The sequence below is a fragment of the Hyperoodon ampullatus genome, assembly GCF_949752795.1.
Source record: "Hyperoodon ampullatus genome assembly, chromosome: 10".
Lineage (NCBI taxonomy): Eukaryota > Metazoa > Chordata > Mammalia > Artiodactyla > Ziphiidae > Hyperoodon > Hyperoodon ampullatus.
Genome location: NC_136923.1, coordinates 46,493,954 through 46,511,906, shown reverse-complemented (window position 1 = coordinate 46,511,906; position 17,953 = coordinate 46,493,954). Strand labels below are relative to the sequence as shown.

Below are 17,953 nucleotides of genomic sequence, written 5' to 3'. Positions count from 1 at the left end.
TACTTGTCTTTGTCTTCCCAGAGGGAGCCCACCTGAGTTAACTGGGCTTTGCACTCAGGGTATGGGGTCAGCCTTGGTCAAGGGTCAGGGCCTAGCCTGTGGGCAACCAGAGGTCTGGTTCCACCTGGGGTCATAGCTGGGTCTGGGATGGGACTCACTGCCACAAGATCAGGGACCTTGATCTGAGGGCCAGGTCCTGGGTCTCCTTAATCCCAAACTGTCCCTGGGGTCATCAATCCTGTGTCCTCACCACTTCCTCTCTCTTGTATCTCGTTCTGAAATGGAGCTGAGGAGAGAGGCCTGCCCTCTGCGTCCACTGGCCTCCTGGGGAGGGGCCTGCACTCAGGTATTTGGGTCCTTAAGGCCAACCTTGGTGATGTCCTTGAGGCACCACCAGGTGGCAATAGAGATGAGCTGGTCTGGTCTGTGCCGGGACAGGCAGGAGAGGGACCGGGGAGCTGGAGGAAAGAGGGGCTGCAGGAGAAATTCTGCTCGTGGTCACCCCTATTCCACTCCGTAGGCAGCCTGGGATGTCTGCTCATGACCTCTGCTGGCCAGGGACAGCGTCTCACCTTCTCCCCATTCCTGAATGCTCCCCACTCCCAGGGGTTGTGGGGTGGGGAGCTTTTCACCTCCTGCTGCCTCCGAGGCGGGGCCCCACTTCTGTCCTCCCTTTTTTGTCCCTGTCTTGGGCCTCTCTCTCTTTTATTCACTTTTTACCCTCCTGGCTGATAACTCTGCTTCTCCCCAGACATGACTCACAGACATGGTGGGATTTCAGGCACGGTGGTGGATTGGCCAGGTCCAGGCAGGAAGTTTGCAGGAAGGGGAAGCCAGGGAGGTCAGCTGGAGCAGTGGCTTTGAATCCATTCCTTGCTGACCAGCGTCATCTTCTTCGCCCTGCAGCCTCTGTGTCTAAACCTTTCTATTCTATTCTATTCTGTATTGTTTCTGTTTTGGTGACATCTGCTCTGTCCTCTATCTGCCACCTCTTGGCAACATGGTCATCTCACACCCCATGTGCTCCTTGGGTGCAGGTACCCCCATGCAACCATTTTTGGGACCGAGGGCAGCTCTGTCAGCTGTTTTGTATAGATCCAAGAATAGAACTATCTCTTCTTGGTTGGATTCAGGGGGTGGGAGGACGCTACGAGGACGGGGTATAACTTCACCACCCTCAGAGGAGAGAGGGTACCACTCAACAAGATGTGAGTTGAAAGCCCTTAGAACTGTGTGTTCCTCACATGGAAGCCAGAGGGGCAGTGGCACCTGGCTTCAGTGATGTCTTGGACCAGCCCTCCTTGGAATGGGGGTGGGGGGCATGGCCGCAAGTTGGAAGCTGGTCTCCATTTTAGCCCACATGGGAACACCAACCCCCAGGAAAACCAAGCGAATCCAACCCAGTGTTTATTGTTGCACAAGCCTGTTTGCAGTCCCAAGGGGATCTTCTGGCTGGGGCGTGAGTAGGAAGCCGTGTGGCCACAGGGGTGCAGGGCGGACACAGGACATGACAACCACCAGGCTCTTGTCCAGATGATACATGGGCTGGAGGACTCCTCAGCCACACTCCAGGGAGGGGGGGGTGGGAATGGGGTTTGGGGGATGGCGGTAATAACAATATCAGTGGTGATACAAATAAGCAAGAGGATCCAGCTTGTTACGATATATAAAAGGCAGCAGTTAAGAGTCTGTGCTTTCACTTTCCCATCAGCAAGATCTGAGTTCAAATCCTGTCTGTGTGACAAGATGAGGTACCTGCTCTCTGTGAGGCTCACTGTGAAATAAGGACAGTAGTGCCCGCCTTGCTGGGTTGCTCTGAGGATTAAGGGCCCAAGAGTGTACATCTCTGAGCCCGGTCCTAATAGTTGGCACATAGGTAGGCAGCCAGGGGCAGCTCCCACAGCCCACAAAGATTGGTAGGGCTGGCGGCAAGCCCCTGAAACTCATCCCGGGATGACTCCACTTTAGCGGGGACTATGAAGATAGCTGCCCTCCCCAAACTAAAACCCCTTGTTTACAACCGCATCTGCCGGAGGCAGAAAAACTCATTCACCTTGAAGAGCTGGCAGCTATGAGGAGGCACTGAGGGAGGGGACCGCATCTTTGGAGAGATGCCTGAATGGTGATGCTTAACCCAAAGGAAACTGACAGCAATGGTGGAACTTCAGGCACTGTCGAGGTGGCGGTGGCAGGTGACCTTTCGGGGCAAGACCTTTGTCCCCTCAGATCACACCACGTTCCCACATGCATTGTCAGGGGATAAGGCGGTGGCCCTCCTCGGATGGGTAGTGAGATCTACCAGGGGGTGGAATCAGGTGAGAGTTTGCAGATTTCTTGTCCTTAATGGGTAGAGGGGGCCTTTGGGGGCGGAGTCTGAAGACTGAACTCCACCCCGCATCTTCTAGGTAGGAGCTCCCAGCTCTCCCGCGTCGTCTCCCCAGGCAGGCGCAAGGGCAGCGTTCTGCAGCGGCTTCCGACAGTGAGCTGGGGGTGCCCGGGCAGCCTCCGAGCTCAGGGCTGGGGCTGACCTCGCCTGGCAGGCCTCTGCCCCCGGTGCCGCGCGGGGTGGGGGGCGGTGCGGACGGGAGGGGCCGCCCACCCGCCTGGGCACCTGGCGGTCAGACCAGGGAGACTTCGGCCTGGAAGCTGGAGGAGCGGCGCGCGCCGGGGCTGACGCGGGTCAGCATGGAGACCTGCGTGCTGCACGTGGCTCCGCTGCTGCCTGCTGACGGGTGCTGGTATTTGGGGTTCCAACCCAAGACGCCCTGCAGATGCCAGCGCCGCCACTTCCGCCGCAGCTCTGCCTGCACCTGGGAGAAGGGAGGGTGGTCAGGCCCGCCCCTATGAAGCCTCCTGCATTGCTGATTGGGCTGCACTCCGTCTAGGGTGCGTGAGCCAGACAGTCATAGCCTCTTGGGGAATCTAACTTGAAAGGCCAGATGCTACCCTCGGCAGTGCAGAGATGGGACCTCCTAGGGGCCAGGTCAAATCAAGGGATTGGAGTGGGGGGAGGTGGGAGCCAGAGAGGATCAGAGAATTCAGTCCAGGGAGGGAGAGGTATGCGACCCAATCTCCTGATCCCTGCCCTCCAGCTCACCTTGAGCTCATCCAAATAGACTTCTGTGCTTTGTAACCAGGGCTCCACAGTGACTCAGCCTTCACTTCACCCATCCCCACTCACTCTGCACACAGCCACCTAACACAGCACTTCTAAAACTCTGATGTGCACATGAATCCCCTGAGGTTTTCTTAAAAGCAGATTCATTCAGAGTCAGCAGGCCTGGGGTGGGCCCAGAAATCAGCATTTTAAACAAGGTCCTAGGTGCCATCACTGATTTACTAGTCTGAGGACCACACTTGGCGTAGCAAGGTTTGACTCTTCTTTGCTCTGCACATATCCCGTCAGGGGTTCTGGACCTTGGGGCCACCAGAGTTCTGTTCCTTGACCCCCAAGGTCTGAGAGGGGCTTACCTCGCCATTGAGGAAGCAGTAGAGGATGGCCACCACAAAACCCTGGGGAGGAAGGGAGCGGGAGAGGTGAGGTAGACAGACCCTGGGAGCCCCAAACCCTGCCCCACCCCTGTGTCCCCCTGGTGAAACAAAGGGCCAAATATACAGTTGGTGCTTAATAAATACTTATTGCAATGAAAAGATTGGAATCTAGCGGCAAGAGGCCAAGGCCCCAGGTGAATTTCCTCCCTTAAAGCCCAGAGAAGAACGCAGCCTTAAGTACACAGCTCATACCTGGAAAGACCCCACGACGAGCTCAAAGACCATTTTCACTTCAGCCTTAAAGTTGTCAGGGAAGAAGGCAAACATGATGTAGTGCGCTCCAAACAGGGGGATCAGCAGAAGGGTGGACTTGGCCAGCCTCCTGGGGGCAGGGGAGGGGCAGGCAGTGGGTATGGGTGTCCACACATGTGGGCACACGGGGCACAGAAGACAGGGACAACGACCAGGATGTGTGAGGATAGACTGTTGGTTCCCATCAGTCCTATGTCCACAACTGTTTCTGTTCCATATTTGCAGTGCCTATGACCTCATGCCCCCTGGGCCTCCTCCCTTGGACTTCCAGCTCCAATGAAGGAGGGACAAAGGGAAGAGGTGGCTTTACCAGAACCCAAGGACAGGGCTACCTGGAAAGGGTTGGGATCCTGATGGTAGAGGCCTTACTAAGTAAGTGCTAAAATCAACATGGGAGGAGTCCCTTGAATGAGATGGAAATATGTTGAGAAGGGCTTCTTGAATGAGCTTGAGCCACAAAGAGTATAGTCAATGCCAGAGACCATGCCAGAGTCAATGCTGGAGCCATGAGAGAAAGTCTGTAGCTTCCCTCCCCTTTGTCCTATCTAATACCCTTCCAGAGCCTCCCACTGGTCAAATTTAACTAGAAGTCAGTGGATAAAGAATCCTAGCAAATGTAGCTTGCAAGGAGAGAGAAACCCCTCTATTTTCACTTTCTGGAGGAGAGAGTATAAAGGAGGGCCAGGGCTGAATCCCAAGGATTACGTGTAATAGTGGTATTTCAGGCTCTATGGCCGCTAACGGGGATAGTTTCTTGAGCAACAGGAGATCCTGGTTTCCCTTCCCCTGGTCTCAGTTTCTCCAATCTGTACAATGGGGCAAGTGTATGCTCAACATGGTCAAGTAATAGAAGTGGGGCCCACTGTAAACTTGGAAGCACTTTGGGTGCTATGAAATACAGTGCATTTACGAGAGACCAATACTCTACTGGAAATGAGGGCGTTTGGGAAGGAAGTTTTTGTAACTGGGCTGCTGACCACAGATGCCCAAGGCCACTCGGGATGATGATGGGTGCTCAAGTTTGTGCCTGGTCACCAAGGATGACTCAGGGCCAACTAGTAAAGCCCTATCTTTGGCTTCTCTGCTGTATCTACTTCCCCAGGTGTTGCCACCTTTTCTGGGATCACACCCCTTTCCGCCCCCCCGCCCCCGCTCCCCACACCAGTACACGCACCCCCAGAATTCTCTGGAGGACTAGCTCCTCCTTCACTGGCCATGTGTGCTCAGCAGGGTCCGCAGTCACTCTAAATGACTTGCCCCTTTCCTGTTTCAGGCCTCCCAGCCACTTGACCTCATAGCTGGTCCAGACAGTGTGAACCCACAGTTCCCTGGCTGGGGGAGGTCTGAGGGGTGAGTGTGTCTCTGCCTCTGTGTCTCCTGCCTTGGCAGTCAGTCCAGGTAGGCCTAGCCCTGAGCCCGAGGACCCACAGCAAACTGGGGGCAGAGGAGCTGGCCTTGCCCCTCCCACTCCTTCCTGGACCTGGTCCCCAGCCACGCCAGTATCCCGGGCACTGCCCACCGCTCCTTGACTGCAAACCTATCCCACGCGCCTGAGGCTGACAGATGGAGGCTTTCTTTAAATTGGAGGCTTGTGGGGAGGTGGAGAGTGGGAGCTGACAGTCCCTCCACGGGGAGCTCCATCTCCTACTCCCCCCACCCCTTCTGCATGCCGACAGCTGTTCAGTTTCCACCTCACCCACGTGGACCTGGTGATGACCAGCTCTCTTTGCCTCAGATTCAAGCCCTTTTGAGCAGTCGTATGTTGGGGAAAACAAGGCCCCACAGGGAAAGTAGAGGAGGAGGGGGCACAGGCCTGATGTGCTACCCCCTGGCAGACTGCAGACCCCTGCAGGGCCTTCCTTTCTCAAACTGGAAGGGAAGCTCCACCTCCACACCCCGAGGGAGGAAGTGCTGTCACACCAGGAACGGGAGTCTTAGTCTCATCAGAGAGAATCACAGGATTCCAGAATAGAATCCTAAATCCAGCAGCTCGTGACATTCTAGCCAGGAATCTTAGAACCACAGCACAGATTCCCCAGAGAGAAGCCAGGCCCAGGAGAACATTCTAGATCACAGGACTGGAAGGCCCCTGTGGGACACCCCAGGTTTGTCTTGTCTGTGCGGTGCTGATAATCAGTCTCCTGTTCCCATCTGTGGGCATACAGACCGACTCACCCTCCCACAGCCACCCCATTCATGTTTCTGTATTTCTGTCTTCCAGCCTTATTGTTCTCATGAAAGCCTGCCTGTTCTCCAGGCCCCCCAAGCACAGGAAGAGCCCTCACACCTTTCCAAGCAAGGATATGACCCTTGTCCCACAGACACCGTGCCCTCCCCCTGCCAAGACGATGTGCTCCCAAACCCTAGAGGAGGAGGGAGTATGTGTCAGTTTCCTCATCTGTGAAATAGGGACAATTTGGAGGAGACTGTACAGACGAAATGAGATGATGCTTGGAAACCCCGTTGCACACACCTGGCAGGTAACTTGTGGATGCCGTTACTACTCTCAGGGAGGACTGAGTCCCGAATATGGCCATTTCCTTGGTAGACTGGGGGCTCCCCCGGGGCAGGCATCTACTGTGCCCCTTTTCTGTGCCAGGCCCATGCCAGGGACTGGGCACATGGTGTGAACAGGACACAAGTTATCTACTGTGTTCTCGAGCTCCCTGGCTTGACAGCAGATACACAGCAGGGCCGATCACCTGCTAGGTAAGTCATGTAGGAGAAGCAGACCTGGGACTCATGGGTTTGGTGAGGGTGGGACTGGGCAGGGGACACTTGTGCACTGAGCCAGGCCACGGGGGCAGAGGTGGGCAAGAGCAAGGTGTCTTTCTGATGATGCTCGAGGGGGGCTTCCAGGGGATGTGGGATGATTTGTGGACTGGGGGTGGGGATACCGGGAGAGCCAGGGCCCTGGGCCCATACTCACGAGTATGGGCTGCTGTCACTCTTCCCGACATCTGGGGCCCGCAGTTTGTGAACCAGGATTATGATGATGCGAATAAAGAGGATGAAGTTCACCTGGTGGGTGGGGGCCAAGGTCCGGTGGTCAGAGAGGGGAGGCAGGGTGTCCAGCCCCCTGGGCTGATGGCCTGTCTTCTTCCCCAGGGCCCAGCTATCCATCCATCTTACCTCTCCCCTAGCTCTTCCCGCTTTGGGAAAGTCATCCAGGATCTCTCCCTCACATCCCTAAGGGCTGGGCCTCCCAATCTGCTTTCTCTACTCTAGAGGAAGAACTGGTGGGGAAAGGGATGGGGACAGTCCTGCATTAGGCATTGGGAAGCCCAGGGTTCAGTTCTGACCTAGACACGAATTTCCTGTGGGACCTTGGTCCGTTGTCTACCCACTCCGGGCCTGTCTCCCCACCCCTAAGTGGTGGGAGGAGGCCTTACCAAGATGGAGGCGAGGATGGGGGCCTTTATGATCCACCACAGTGAGGAGATGATGGTATCCCAGCATCTGGGCAGGGTATGGTGGGGGAGAATGAGAGAGATTGTCCTCGGCCAGAGAGAGTCAGCAGTCCTCCTGTTGTCCCCGGCTCTGCCCCCAAACCCTTCAGAGACCACTGGCCCAGAGTCTGTTACTCCCTGGTCCCCCTCATCCCACCCGGGGGATCTGCCCCGAGTGACAGCAGCCAGGAGGAGGGCGTGGGGTGACAGCTCACCCGTAATCCTCAAAATGGATTCTGATGATGGTCCACACCATGGTGAATGTGCTGGGCACCCCTGTCAGGGCCAAAGGAGAGAGAAAGAGGAGAGAGTGTGGCAGGAAGAGGGGGAGATCAAGGAGAAAGAGCCAGGAAGAGGCAGGGAGAGAAAAGGGTGGGTTTCCAACGTGGCCACCTATGGTGGCATATGTAGGTAGTTCAGTGCACAAAGATGCCTCACCGAGGGGGTGAAGCTCTATGTCTGAGGGACTGTGTCTGCCTAAAGGGGACTCATTTTCTCATTTTGGCAGAGGCACTGTATAGATGAGCAGTGGCCCTGTGTGTTTCAAGGACTGGAGGGGAAATGGAAGGATGCTCAGAGAACCTGTCTGTTCCACAGGTCAGCTCGAGGTGCAGCTGCAGCCAGAAGGCACCTGCCCAGGGGTCAGACAATGGGAGGACTTTTATCAACCCATGGCCAAGTGCCTTGCAGGCAGGATCTGCAGCCCAGCAAGACCTAAGGCAGCAGGCTGGGTTGGTACCCACCCCCTAATGAGCTCCCCAGGCTTTGCCCCCTTGTTCCCAGCCTGGCAGCCCTCCCTGGTACCATACCCCAGCCGATGAATATGTACCCCCAGAAGTACTTCCTCTCGGAGAAGAAGGAGACGGCGAGCAGGGTGTGCAGGTAGAGGCCCTCCACCAGCAGCCAGAAGAAGTTGGCCATGACACAGTACTGGAATAACACCACGGCAGCCTTACAGCCCACCTGCAGGGGGAGGAGAAGAGGGGGGCCCAGTGGAGCTAGCAGGGGTCCCTGCCTGCCCACATCTCTGTCTTGGGTGACAAACAGGACTGCAGTACAGGCAACTTACTCTCTTAGTTATTTTTGTATTATTCCCTTAGAAATAATATACTCAGTGGTTTTCCCATTATCCCTAATTTTAGATCATCTGATGCTTTGGAATAAGCTTGCAATTTTAATTATCCACCCATCAATTTATCATCTATTCATCTTCCTATCTATATATCTATCCACCCACCTACCCATCCAACTATCCACCTACCCACCTACTTATCCATTTACTTACCCACCCACCCACCAGACATCCACTGCCAACTCACCCATCTATCCATCTACCATCCATGCATCCAACCATTAACTATATATCTGCATCCATCATCTTCCATCTATCAGTCCATCCACAGACTCACCTGTCTATCTCTCCATTCATCTACTATCCACATACTAGACATCCACTACCAACCCACACACCTAGACATCTATCCATCCATTCATTTGTCCACTTGTCCATCAATCTGCTCATCCATCCACCCACCAATATACCCCCACCCATGATCTATCCAATTTTTCTTACTTTATCCATCTATCCTTCCACTTAAGTCATCCACACACTATTTACTCAGTCATCCAGCTACCAACCCATCCACTTACCATCTCCGCTACTCATTTATCTTATTCCTATTATGACTGAAGGTAGCTGGAAGACGTATGAGGGAGAATTCTTGCTTGCATTAGCAAGAATCCCTTGAAAGTGTAGGGATATGGGCTGTGGACTGTGGAGTGGGGTTTAGATGGAATTGTTGGGGGAAAGATGGGGACGGAGAAGAGGGAAGAGGAGGGTGAAGTAGAAGTTAGGAAAAAGAGGAGAGTGGAGGGATGATCATTCCTCCTGGGGGCCAGGGGAGCTAGAGGAAGAAGGGGCTCCCCAGGCAGGTGAGGACAATGGAGGAGTTAGGGAGACCCCTGGGCAGGGCAATCAGGGGCTCTGGGCAGCCCAGCTTGCATGATTAGAAGGTCTTCTGGGCCACCTGTCCTCTCCCAGAAACTATCTGCCGTTTCAGATTGAGCCCAGATACCTGTAAGCCAGAGCTTAAAGCCACCCTCCTCCAGGAAGCCCCTCTGCTTTCACTCCTCCTGTGCCCTCTGCTTTGAGGCACCCTCAGAGAGCAGCCTACCCTCCTCTCCCGATGGTTGGAAAGTCCTTCCTCAGGTCTTACTTCAGTCCCTCCTCTTACAGGCAGTCTGTTTCCCCCACCTTCCCTCATCTGCTTTACAACAAGAATAACTCAGCTCTTTAATAGGACAATTATCTGTGCTTTTCCTTGTCTTAGAAAAGCTTCACAGAGCTGCTAATGAATCGGGAAGCTCATTTCCACAATTATCCTCAACAAGTGCGCTGGAGGCTTCAGGCTGCTCCCCAGCCTCCAGGGCTCACACCGCACAGGTCTGAGCCCTACTCCCAGGCGGGATCATCTGAGGCGCTCTGGGAATGGCCAGGGTGGCTCCCCTGGGTGTTCCCTCCCCTTTGTCGAGATGCCTGAGATACCACCATCACTCTCTGGAGAAAGTCTTTTTTTTTTTTTTTTTTTTGGCCACACCTCGTGGCTTGTGGGATCTCAGTTCCCAGGTCAGGGATCAAACCTGGGGCCTCGGCAGTGAGAACGTGGAGTCCTAACCACTGGACAGCCAGGGAACTCCCTGGGGAGATTCAATTTCACTCTCTGGGGAGAAGGTACTTCTGACCCCTGAAATAATGCACTGCCTCTGAGGTCACTCATGAGGCAAAAAGTCACTGACCACAAGGGACGAATGGGAGCCAGGGCTGGTCTTGAGCTCTCTGTCTCAGCTCAGGGGGCACTCAGGGAGGAGGCCCTGAGCACAGAATCACCTGGAGATGGACCCCTTAGCGATGGGCGATGAATTCCTTAAATGCTCTCTTAACCTCCCTTGCCTAGGAAGGTCCAGAGTGACTGAGGGCAGGGGAAGGATAGAAGAGGAGGAGGGCTGTGTGGGTTTGGACTGGCTCCAGAAGGCAACGGGGGGAGTAGGAAGGGGGCACGGTGAGCAGAGCCATGGTATGCAGATGGCAGAGAGGAGGGATGGAAGGAAGCTTGAATGTCCTTGCACAATGGGGAAACTGAGGAAGGGATTTCCTTAAGGTCACACAGGACGTTAGCAGCAGAGGCGGGAAGGGGGCTGTGGGCTCTGGCACGAAGTGTACCACTTTGCACCCAGGAGAGGTGTTTTTCATTGGCAGGAGTAGGTGTGTGAACTCCCAGATGGCCCAGCACCATCTCCTGCTGCTGGGAGGGAAGTGGGATCCAAGGAGCTGGCAGGCAGGGTCGGAGGGGGGCCATCTTTAGAGAGAGAGAGGGAGAGAGAGAGAGAGAGAGAAAGGGAGAGAGAGAGAGAAAAGGGGAGACAGGAGGGAGGAGAGGGAGGAGAGGATATTCAGGTGAGAGATGGCAGAGGTGGGCCAGGGAGGTGGGCCTGGGTGGGTCCTCACCGAGCCCTTGGAGCAGTGGTCCGACTCCCCGCTGTCGAAGAGGGCCAAGTCTTTGATGAAGACAGCGGTGGCCCTCAGGATGAAGGATATGAAGAGATGCATGTGGATGTAGTTCCGCGTGCAGTGGAGCTTCCTGTGGGAGGTGGCCAGATCTGGGAGGCCGAAGGGGCCTCAGACCCCCACCCCAACCAACACATCCAGTGCTCTGAGGAAGCGTAGGGCCTGTAGCCTCTGAATGCAGACCCTACCCCGAAGGGGGGCCCTGTCCCCAGGTATCCTACCCATGTGTGCAGCCTGGCTTGCAGGTGTCTCATTCCAGGGCACAGGCCCCACCCTCTGGTGCCCTATCCCTGGGTACAGGGCATCCTGTGAGGGATGAGGCTGACACAGGTGAACACTTCGAGTACCCTGCTGTCTCTAGGGGAGGCTGGCCTGGCGGGGGTGCTGGGGCAGGACTGTGTGTTGCCTGGGAGCTGACAGTGGAGGGGTCAGAGCATGCCTGGGTGAGGAGTGACCTGGCTGGTCTGCTTTGAGACCTGTTGCAGGAGCTGGTCCTCACCTGAACAGGCTCAGGATGGCAGTGGCGACCAGGAGGGTGGCGAGGGACAGGCTGTAGCCGACGGTGTAGCCAGTCTTCACAGAACTGTAGAACATTGTCTGCTGCTGCTAGAGGGAGGTGGGTGAGGATCTTGGGCGGGGGTGGGGGGACTCACCTAGGGGGTGTTGGCAGAGGTGGGGTGCCCTATACATCCTGCCTCCCATCCCTGCCTTGGCAGATGAGGAGGCTGAGGCCCAGGGCTCCCAGGAGTAGCGGAGTGGCCCCTTCCAGTTCCCAGAGCCCCTTCCTCCCTGGTTTCCACAGATGAGACAGGACTGCTTCCCAGGGTGGGGCGGGGGTTGAATGCCCTTTCTCTGCTCCTTCACAAGGGAAATGTCAGTGGGGGAAGGAGCGAAGACCTCACACGACCCATTGGTCCATCCATTCATTCTTCAGTCACGTGTCCAGCTTTTCCTTGGCCTGTCCCTGGGGCCCTTCTCAGCAGCCCGAGTGGCCTGCTTCTGGGCCAGCTCTGGGCTTGGCATCCTCAAGCACAAGACTGCTTGCCCTTCAGACCCCCCACATGAGGCCCTCTTGCCAAGTGGCCAGGAATGGACAATGGTAAAGAAGATGCTAGGGGGAGGGTAATTTCCCATTCGGGACTCTCAGAGGCTGGATTTAGCAGGAGGAGGGCAATCTGGCCTTTATGGGGAGGAGGGACAAAGCTGGACACCAAGGGCTTCCTGCTGGCCCCTCCCCACGGACACACACGCAGAGCCATGGTCACTGGACAGCTCCTCCTTCCTCCCCACCTTCCACACCCTGCTGGAACAGAGGCCAGTGGTCAACAAGGATCCTGCCCGGGGATCTGGTGGGCTTTTAAGGCCTCTGAGGAAATTGCTGCCCTCTTGGGAGGAGTGAAAGCCTTGTCTGTGAAGGGCTTTGGGGGTGGGAGAGAGGTCATCACAGACAGACTACATTCACCCACCAAAGCAGCGAGTGGCTCCTAGCTCAGGACTTCAGTTATACTCCAGCCTCCCCGTCAATATCCTTCCCTGGCTCCTGGCCCCACATCCTTACAGAGACCACCTATGCTTCACCTGCTCCAGGGCAGATCCCCATCCTGGGACTGAGGACAATGGTCCTGTTCCTGTCCCTGCCCCTGATTGGCTCCTGGGTATCTGAGGCTGGTTCCTTCCAGGATCCGCACCTCAGTTTCTCTTTTGCATGTGACAGGTGGGATGGGCTCTGTCTGCCCTGCCAGGGCTGGATCAAGGCTCCCACAAGGGAGTGGGGTGGCCTGGCCTGGGGGTGCTGCTTCTGCTTTGATGCTGTGAGTCATCCTCCTGGAAGCCCCCTCCTGGCCCATGTCAGGGGAGCCAGGGGATGCGCCCCTGGGAATGTGGGCCTGGAGAGGGAGGAGGCTTGAGGAGGGCAGACCCTGGGAGTCCTGGCTCCGACATTGAAGGCAACTGTGCCCCTTGGTGGTAGACAGTGGAAGGAGCTAGAAGGCCCAGGTACTCTAGCATGTGTGTGTGGGGTGCACTGAGGCCCACCTCATCCAAACTCGATGCGTTGTCATCCAAGCCACAGGCAACGGGGTAAGGACCAGGCTCCAGGGGCGTCCAGCCCTCATCAGTGCAGCTGCGGCTCACGTTGCGGCCTGGGTGGAGGGCAGGGGCAGAGAGGAGAGAGGTTGAGGCCGGGAGTGGGTAGGTCGGAGGAGTAGGCATGGGGTCTGGCTGTCTCTGTGCTCAGCCCTACTCTCACCACCCGCTGCGGCATCAGGCTCCAGCTGTTCTGACCTGGACACCTAGGGCATCACGGGGCAGCCTGGGGCAGGGAGAAGCACCTCCAGGGCGGCCAGGGGACGCACCAACACAGATGACAGCCAGAGCAGACATTCCTGCCCCTTGTCGTGTCTGAACCTGACCCCAGGCGCAATTTAAACTCTGATCCTTGTCACAAGCAGCCTGGATCCTTGGCGTGGAATGATCCCTGACCCTTGTCATGAGCTGAATGCTGACCCCCGTCACAGGGCCATGGATGCTGGTGTGGCAGATGCTTCCTTTGTCTGTCCTGTAGGTACAGACAGCAGCCTTCTGGCTGTGGCAAGGGGCCCAGGCCTGCCCTGTCCTCCTGGGCCAGCCTGCCTGGGCCTACAGGTCTGGGTTTCCTCCCACCCCTGGGGGCTGGGGGGTCAGATGTGCTGCTGGAGAGGGACCAAAGGTGAGGCAGGAGGTGGGTGGGCGTCGGAGGACCTCTGATAAGGGCACAGGTGTGAAGTCCTCACACACGGGGAAGGGGCACCTGCCCAGGCAAAGGCAAATACGAGAATAATTGAGCTGCAGAATGTCGGGGCTGAACCACTAAGGCTGGGGTTCCAGGACAGCAGCACTGTCCGCTGTCCCCGGAGGACCAGGGCTGCAGCAAAGGGGCAGGACCACTGAGGGGCCATGTGAGGTGAGGGGTGACCCCAAGGCTCCCCACTCGCCAGGGAGGGGAGAGGCTGAATAGAAAATGGGTGAGCCAGCGAAGAGCTCGCTGCCCCCATCCCAGGACTCATTACAGAGGCACTGAGTCCAGGACACAGCCTTCCTGCCAGGCTTGTTGTGGGAGAGGAAAGGAGAAGGAGGAAGAAGGAAAGGAGAGGGAGGGAGGGAGGATGAGGGGAGAGAGAACAGGTAGGAGGAGGAGGCGGTAAGAGGATGAGGAAGAAGCGGGAGGGGAGAGAAAAGGAGGGAAAGAGAGAAGGTGAGGTGATGAAGAAGAGCTGAGAGAGAAGATGGGTCCTGACATCCTTGCTGTCTAGCTCCTTTCTCACCTGCACCACCACCATCAGCACCTCCAGCAGCACCAGCACGAGCATCACCATCACCATCACCATCACCATCACCATCACCACCATCACCATCACCACAATGCACGTTTTGAGAACTTTTCCCAGGTACACTGCACAGAGCACTTCAGGCATATTATCTTTTTGAAACCCCTCAACCATGCAGAGGGAAAGTAACCCCATTTCACAGTTGAGAAGTAAGGCTCCAAGAGGCTGGTCACTTGCTCAAGGCCACATACATCGGACAGGGTAGAGCAGGTGTGGTCCCATAGTCTTCCCAGGTAACCTTGGCCCTCATCTGCACTGAGGTGACCGAGGACTTGTTTCAGGTGTCCAGGTGCAGAGCTGTAGGAGGCGTCAAGCCATCCTGAGCTCAGGGAGGGTCGCTGTGCATATGTTTAAAATTTCCAAACCTTGCCGTGTGCTCAGAACATCCCAGGTGATTCCCTATTCCCTATTTCTGTAAATCCTCCTGGCCACCATTTGAAAGAGGTTCTTGTCACCCTATGTTATGGATGAGGAAGTGAGGGACAACTAGGGGTAGGGGGATGACCAGGAAGGAGCAGCCCGTTGGGTCTCTTTCTACTGGGAGGTCCCAGGGGTGGCAGGAAGGACTTTGCTGAGGAAGGGACCCTAGGCTGGGCCAGTTTCTTGCCCTGGTGGCCCATTTCTGCACAGGCCTCCCAACCGCACTGCCACAGGAGGCTCCCAGGGCTTGAGAAAAATCCTCACAATGCCCCTCTGCACACCGCCCCTCCTCACCCCCTCAGCTTTCTCCCGTTGCAGCAGAGGGTGGGCCGGCCTGGAGGCTTCAAGCAGCCACTGATCAAGCTGCAGGCCCCCCTCAGCCCCAGATCTCAGGAGCTCACTGGGGGCCCGAAGGCCATGCCCCCTCCCAGGAGCTGATTCTTGGGGGACTGTCCCCACCAGACTGGGACAAGTAGGAAAAAGGGGACAAGGCCAAATCAGCCAGCCTTAAAGCAGGGACACTAAAGCTCAGGCTTTGGGTTCCCCACTGGCTGGAGGGTCCAGGGCTCGATGAGGCCAGGCCCATGACATAGTGGACACCTGGGATTATCATGAATTAAGCTAGTGAGCCTGGGTGACCCATCAGTGTCTACACAGCAGCTTCACATGCCTTCTGTGGGAGCAGTGGGGAGCAAACATTAATGTGTTAAGGCTCGTGATCAGGAGTTACCAATAGTCCTATTAAAAGGGGGGATGCCAAGGGTGAGAGAGGTTGGGTGACTTGCCCATGGTCACACAGCAAAGAAGCAGCAGGCCTGGGATGCAGACCAAGGTCAGCCTGACTCCACATCTTTTTGGGCTCCCAGCAGCGGCTGAAGGGGGACTTTGTGCCTTGGAGCCCCGATTGCCCAGAGAGCAAGGGAGGGCAGGGGATAGTGGGTCATCTTCAGGGCTGGGTGGCCTCTTTGAAGAGCCTGGGACTGAAGCCCAGGACTCCAAGGGAACTGCTCTTGAGATGATCTCAGTAGAAGTCACCATGGGACCCTGAGGATCAGCCAACAGTCTCTTCCCCAGTCTGGGCTGGGGAACCGACAGACCCTGTGTGTATAGAGGGGGATATGGAGGGTACGAGAAAGGGCAAGGGAATTTAACCCTGTGCTGGGAGGGCCACTCCACATTCTCCCAGTCTCCTCCCGTTTGTCATGTCTCAAAAAAGAAGTCACCGCCACCCTGCCCCCTCTCCTCCCTCAGTTCTCCACGTGAAAAGCCCTACTCAGTGACTGGGGCTAGAAATTGGGGGTCATTTTCTCCCCACTCACCTCTCTCCTCTCCCCCATCAGTCACCAGTCCTGCCCCAGCTTCTCTTTCCTCGACACCAGCACCGACAGTCTCATCTCCCCTGGATTAGGTAGGAGCCTCCTGATGGGTCTCCCTGTTTTCCTGCCCCTCCAACCCACTCCGCACCCTGAATCCTGGAGGGTTGTTCTAAAATCTAGACCTGATCGTGGCACTCTCTTGCTGAAATCCTGTCAATGGCGGCCCACCCCAGCCAACCAGGGCAGACATCTTAGGTTGACAAGACCTCCTTATCTACGGCTTCACGTGATGCTGCGGGGAGGAGGTGTCCCACAGACCCCATAGACACAGGTAATATAGACGTGGTGTCTTCTTATCAAAATAGCCCTCCTACTTTTTACTCTTAAAAAAAGTCTCTTCAAATATTTAATGGCAAAAACACCACAGGTGAAAGACATGCAGACCACATATAAAAGGACTAGACCTCCACAGCTGGGAGACTGGGATTGACATATATACACTACTATGTATAAAATAGATAACTAATGAGAACCGACTGTATAGCACGGGGAACTCTACTCAGTGCTCTGTGGTGACCTTAATGGGAAGGAAATCCAAAAAAGAGGGGATATGTGTATATGTAGAGCTGATTCACTGTGCTGTACAGCAGAAACTAACAACATCGTAAAGCAACAATATTCCAACAAAAAATAAATAAATTGAAAAAAAAAGGACTAGACCTCCACAAACGTTTTGGTGCCTTGGTGAGCAATCTTTGCCTGGCCACCCCTCCTTCCCAGGTTCTTTACCCAGCCTGGCCAAATGATGTCTTTTAACTCTCTTCAGCTTTCCCTGTAGAACCAGGTCCCTTCCGACCCTTCCAGGGAAGACGCTCCTTCCCCAGTCCTGTTACCCAGACGGGCAGGAGTTGGGGTTGCCATCACTCCTATCCCACACTTCCCTTACATGCAAACTTTCCTCTTTGGAATTGAGGCTCACACCTTCTTCATCTAGTTGCCCAGGAAAACACAGCCTCTTTCCTTTACATATTCAGCCCCTAGCCCAGTCTCCTATTTCTTGCCATCATTTTCAGAGGCTAAGGTTGCCAAGTATAGCTAGACAGGTTGTTCACTGCACAACAAGGGCGTCTGGCTGATGAACACTGGGGGCTAAAGTGTACTTCATATTCAGCTTGTCACTAGGTAGGTTCTGGTGAGATGCTGAATCCACCTGAGGAAGGGCTGCCTTTCTCTCATCTGCCGAAAGGCTTGGTGTGGGCCCCCCTGAGGCTGGCAGCCTCGGGGTTAGCCAGATGGTGGGCTGGACTCCAGGTTCTCCAGTGAAGGATCTGCCTTTACAATTCCAACAGGGACGGAAGGAAGAGCCTCAGGAGGAATGCAATTAGCAGGCGCTTCCAGGGATCCCAGGAAAGGCTGGTTGCCAGGCTCTGCTGAAGGGAGCATTATGAGAGCTGCCAGAGGAGCTCATCTCCTGTCTGCCCAGGTGCTGGGTCCCCCTGGAAGAGGGCTGGCTAGGTGGGCGCTGGCTGGAATACGGCACACCTGTGGCTGACCCTCAGGGAGGGCATCCAGATCTCTCCCTTCACTGCTGAGGTCACAACACGGGGCACTGGGGAGCGCAATTGGCTTGCTCCAAACAGACCATTTGGTCCATCTCCCGTTGCCACTTTACAAATAGGGAAATAGGTCCAGAGGGGCAAAGGCCACCTGGAGTGAGAGACTTTCTGCTCATCCTCTGAGCCCTTATCTAGGTCCCATTCGTCACCAACCCTTCCCACCCCAGCCCTGCTCTCCTCTGTCCTCCCCCAGCTTATCAAACCCATACCTGAGCAGGGGGCACACTCGAGTCTATCCCCCCTCCACCGCACCTTCCAGCTTCCCTCCTCTGCCCTGCTCTCCACCCGAGTCCAAACCATCATCATCTCTCGTCTGCCTTGGGGTTGGGTCTTCCTATTCGTACTCCTAGAATCCTCTCTTATCACAGAAACCAGTTATCAGTTAAAAACCCAAACTGGACTGTTTCCGTCGCTGCTT

General features: G+C 55.8%; 1 protein-coding gene across 1 annotated transcript in view; it reads right to left on the bottom strand.

Annotated features, from left to right (window-relative positions):
* Positions 1–2,618: 2,618 nt before the first annotated feature.
* The window catches only part of VIPR1 (vasoactive intestinal peptide receptor 1), a gene marked incomplete at both ends in the record, with an annotated part of 29,852 nt that continues 14,517 nt past the window's right edge, over positions 2,619–17,953 (bottom strand). The window contains 10 exons of the mRNA XM_079712609.1: positions 2,619–2,810; positions 3,472–3,513; positions 3,745–3,874; positions 6,734–6,825; positions 7,197–7,263; positions 7,469–7,529; positions 8,063–8,216; positions 10,759–10,891; positions 11,318–11,421; positions 12,853–12,959. Of these exons, the coding sequence (XP_079568735.1) occupies positions 2,619–2,810; positions 3,472–3,513; positions 3,745–3,874; positions 6,734–6,825; positions 7,197–7,263; positions 7,469–7,529; positions 8,063–8,216; positions 10,759–10,891; positions 11,318–11,421; positions 12,853–12,959 (1,082 nt within the window). The remainder of the gene's footprint in view (positions 2,811–3,471; positions 3,514–3,744; positions 3,875–6,733; positions 6,826–7,196; positions 7,264–7,468; positions 7,530–8,062; positions 8,217–10,758; positions 10,892–11,317; positions 11,422–12,852; positions 12,960–17,953) is intronic.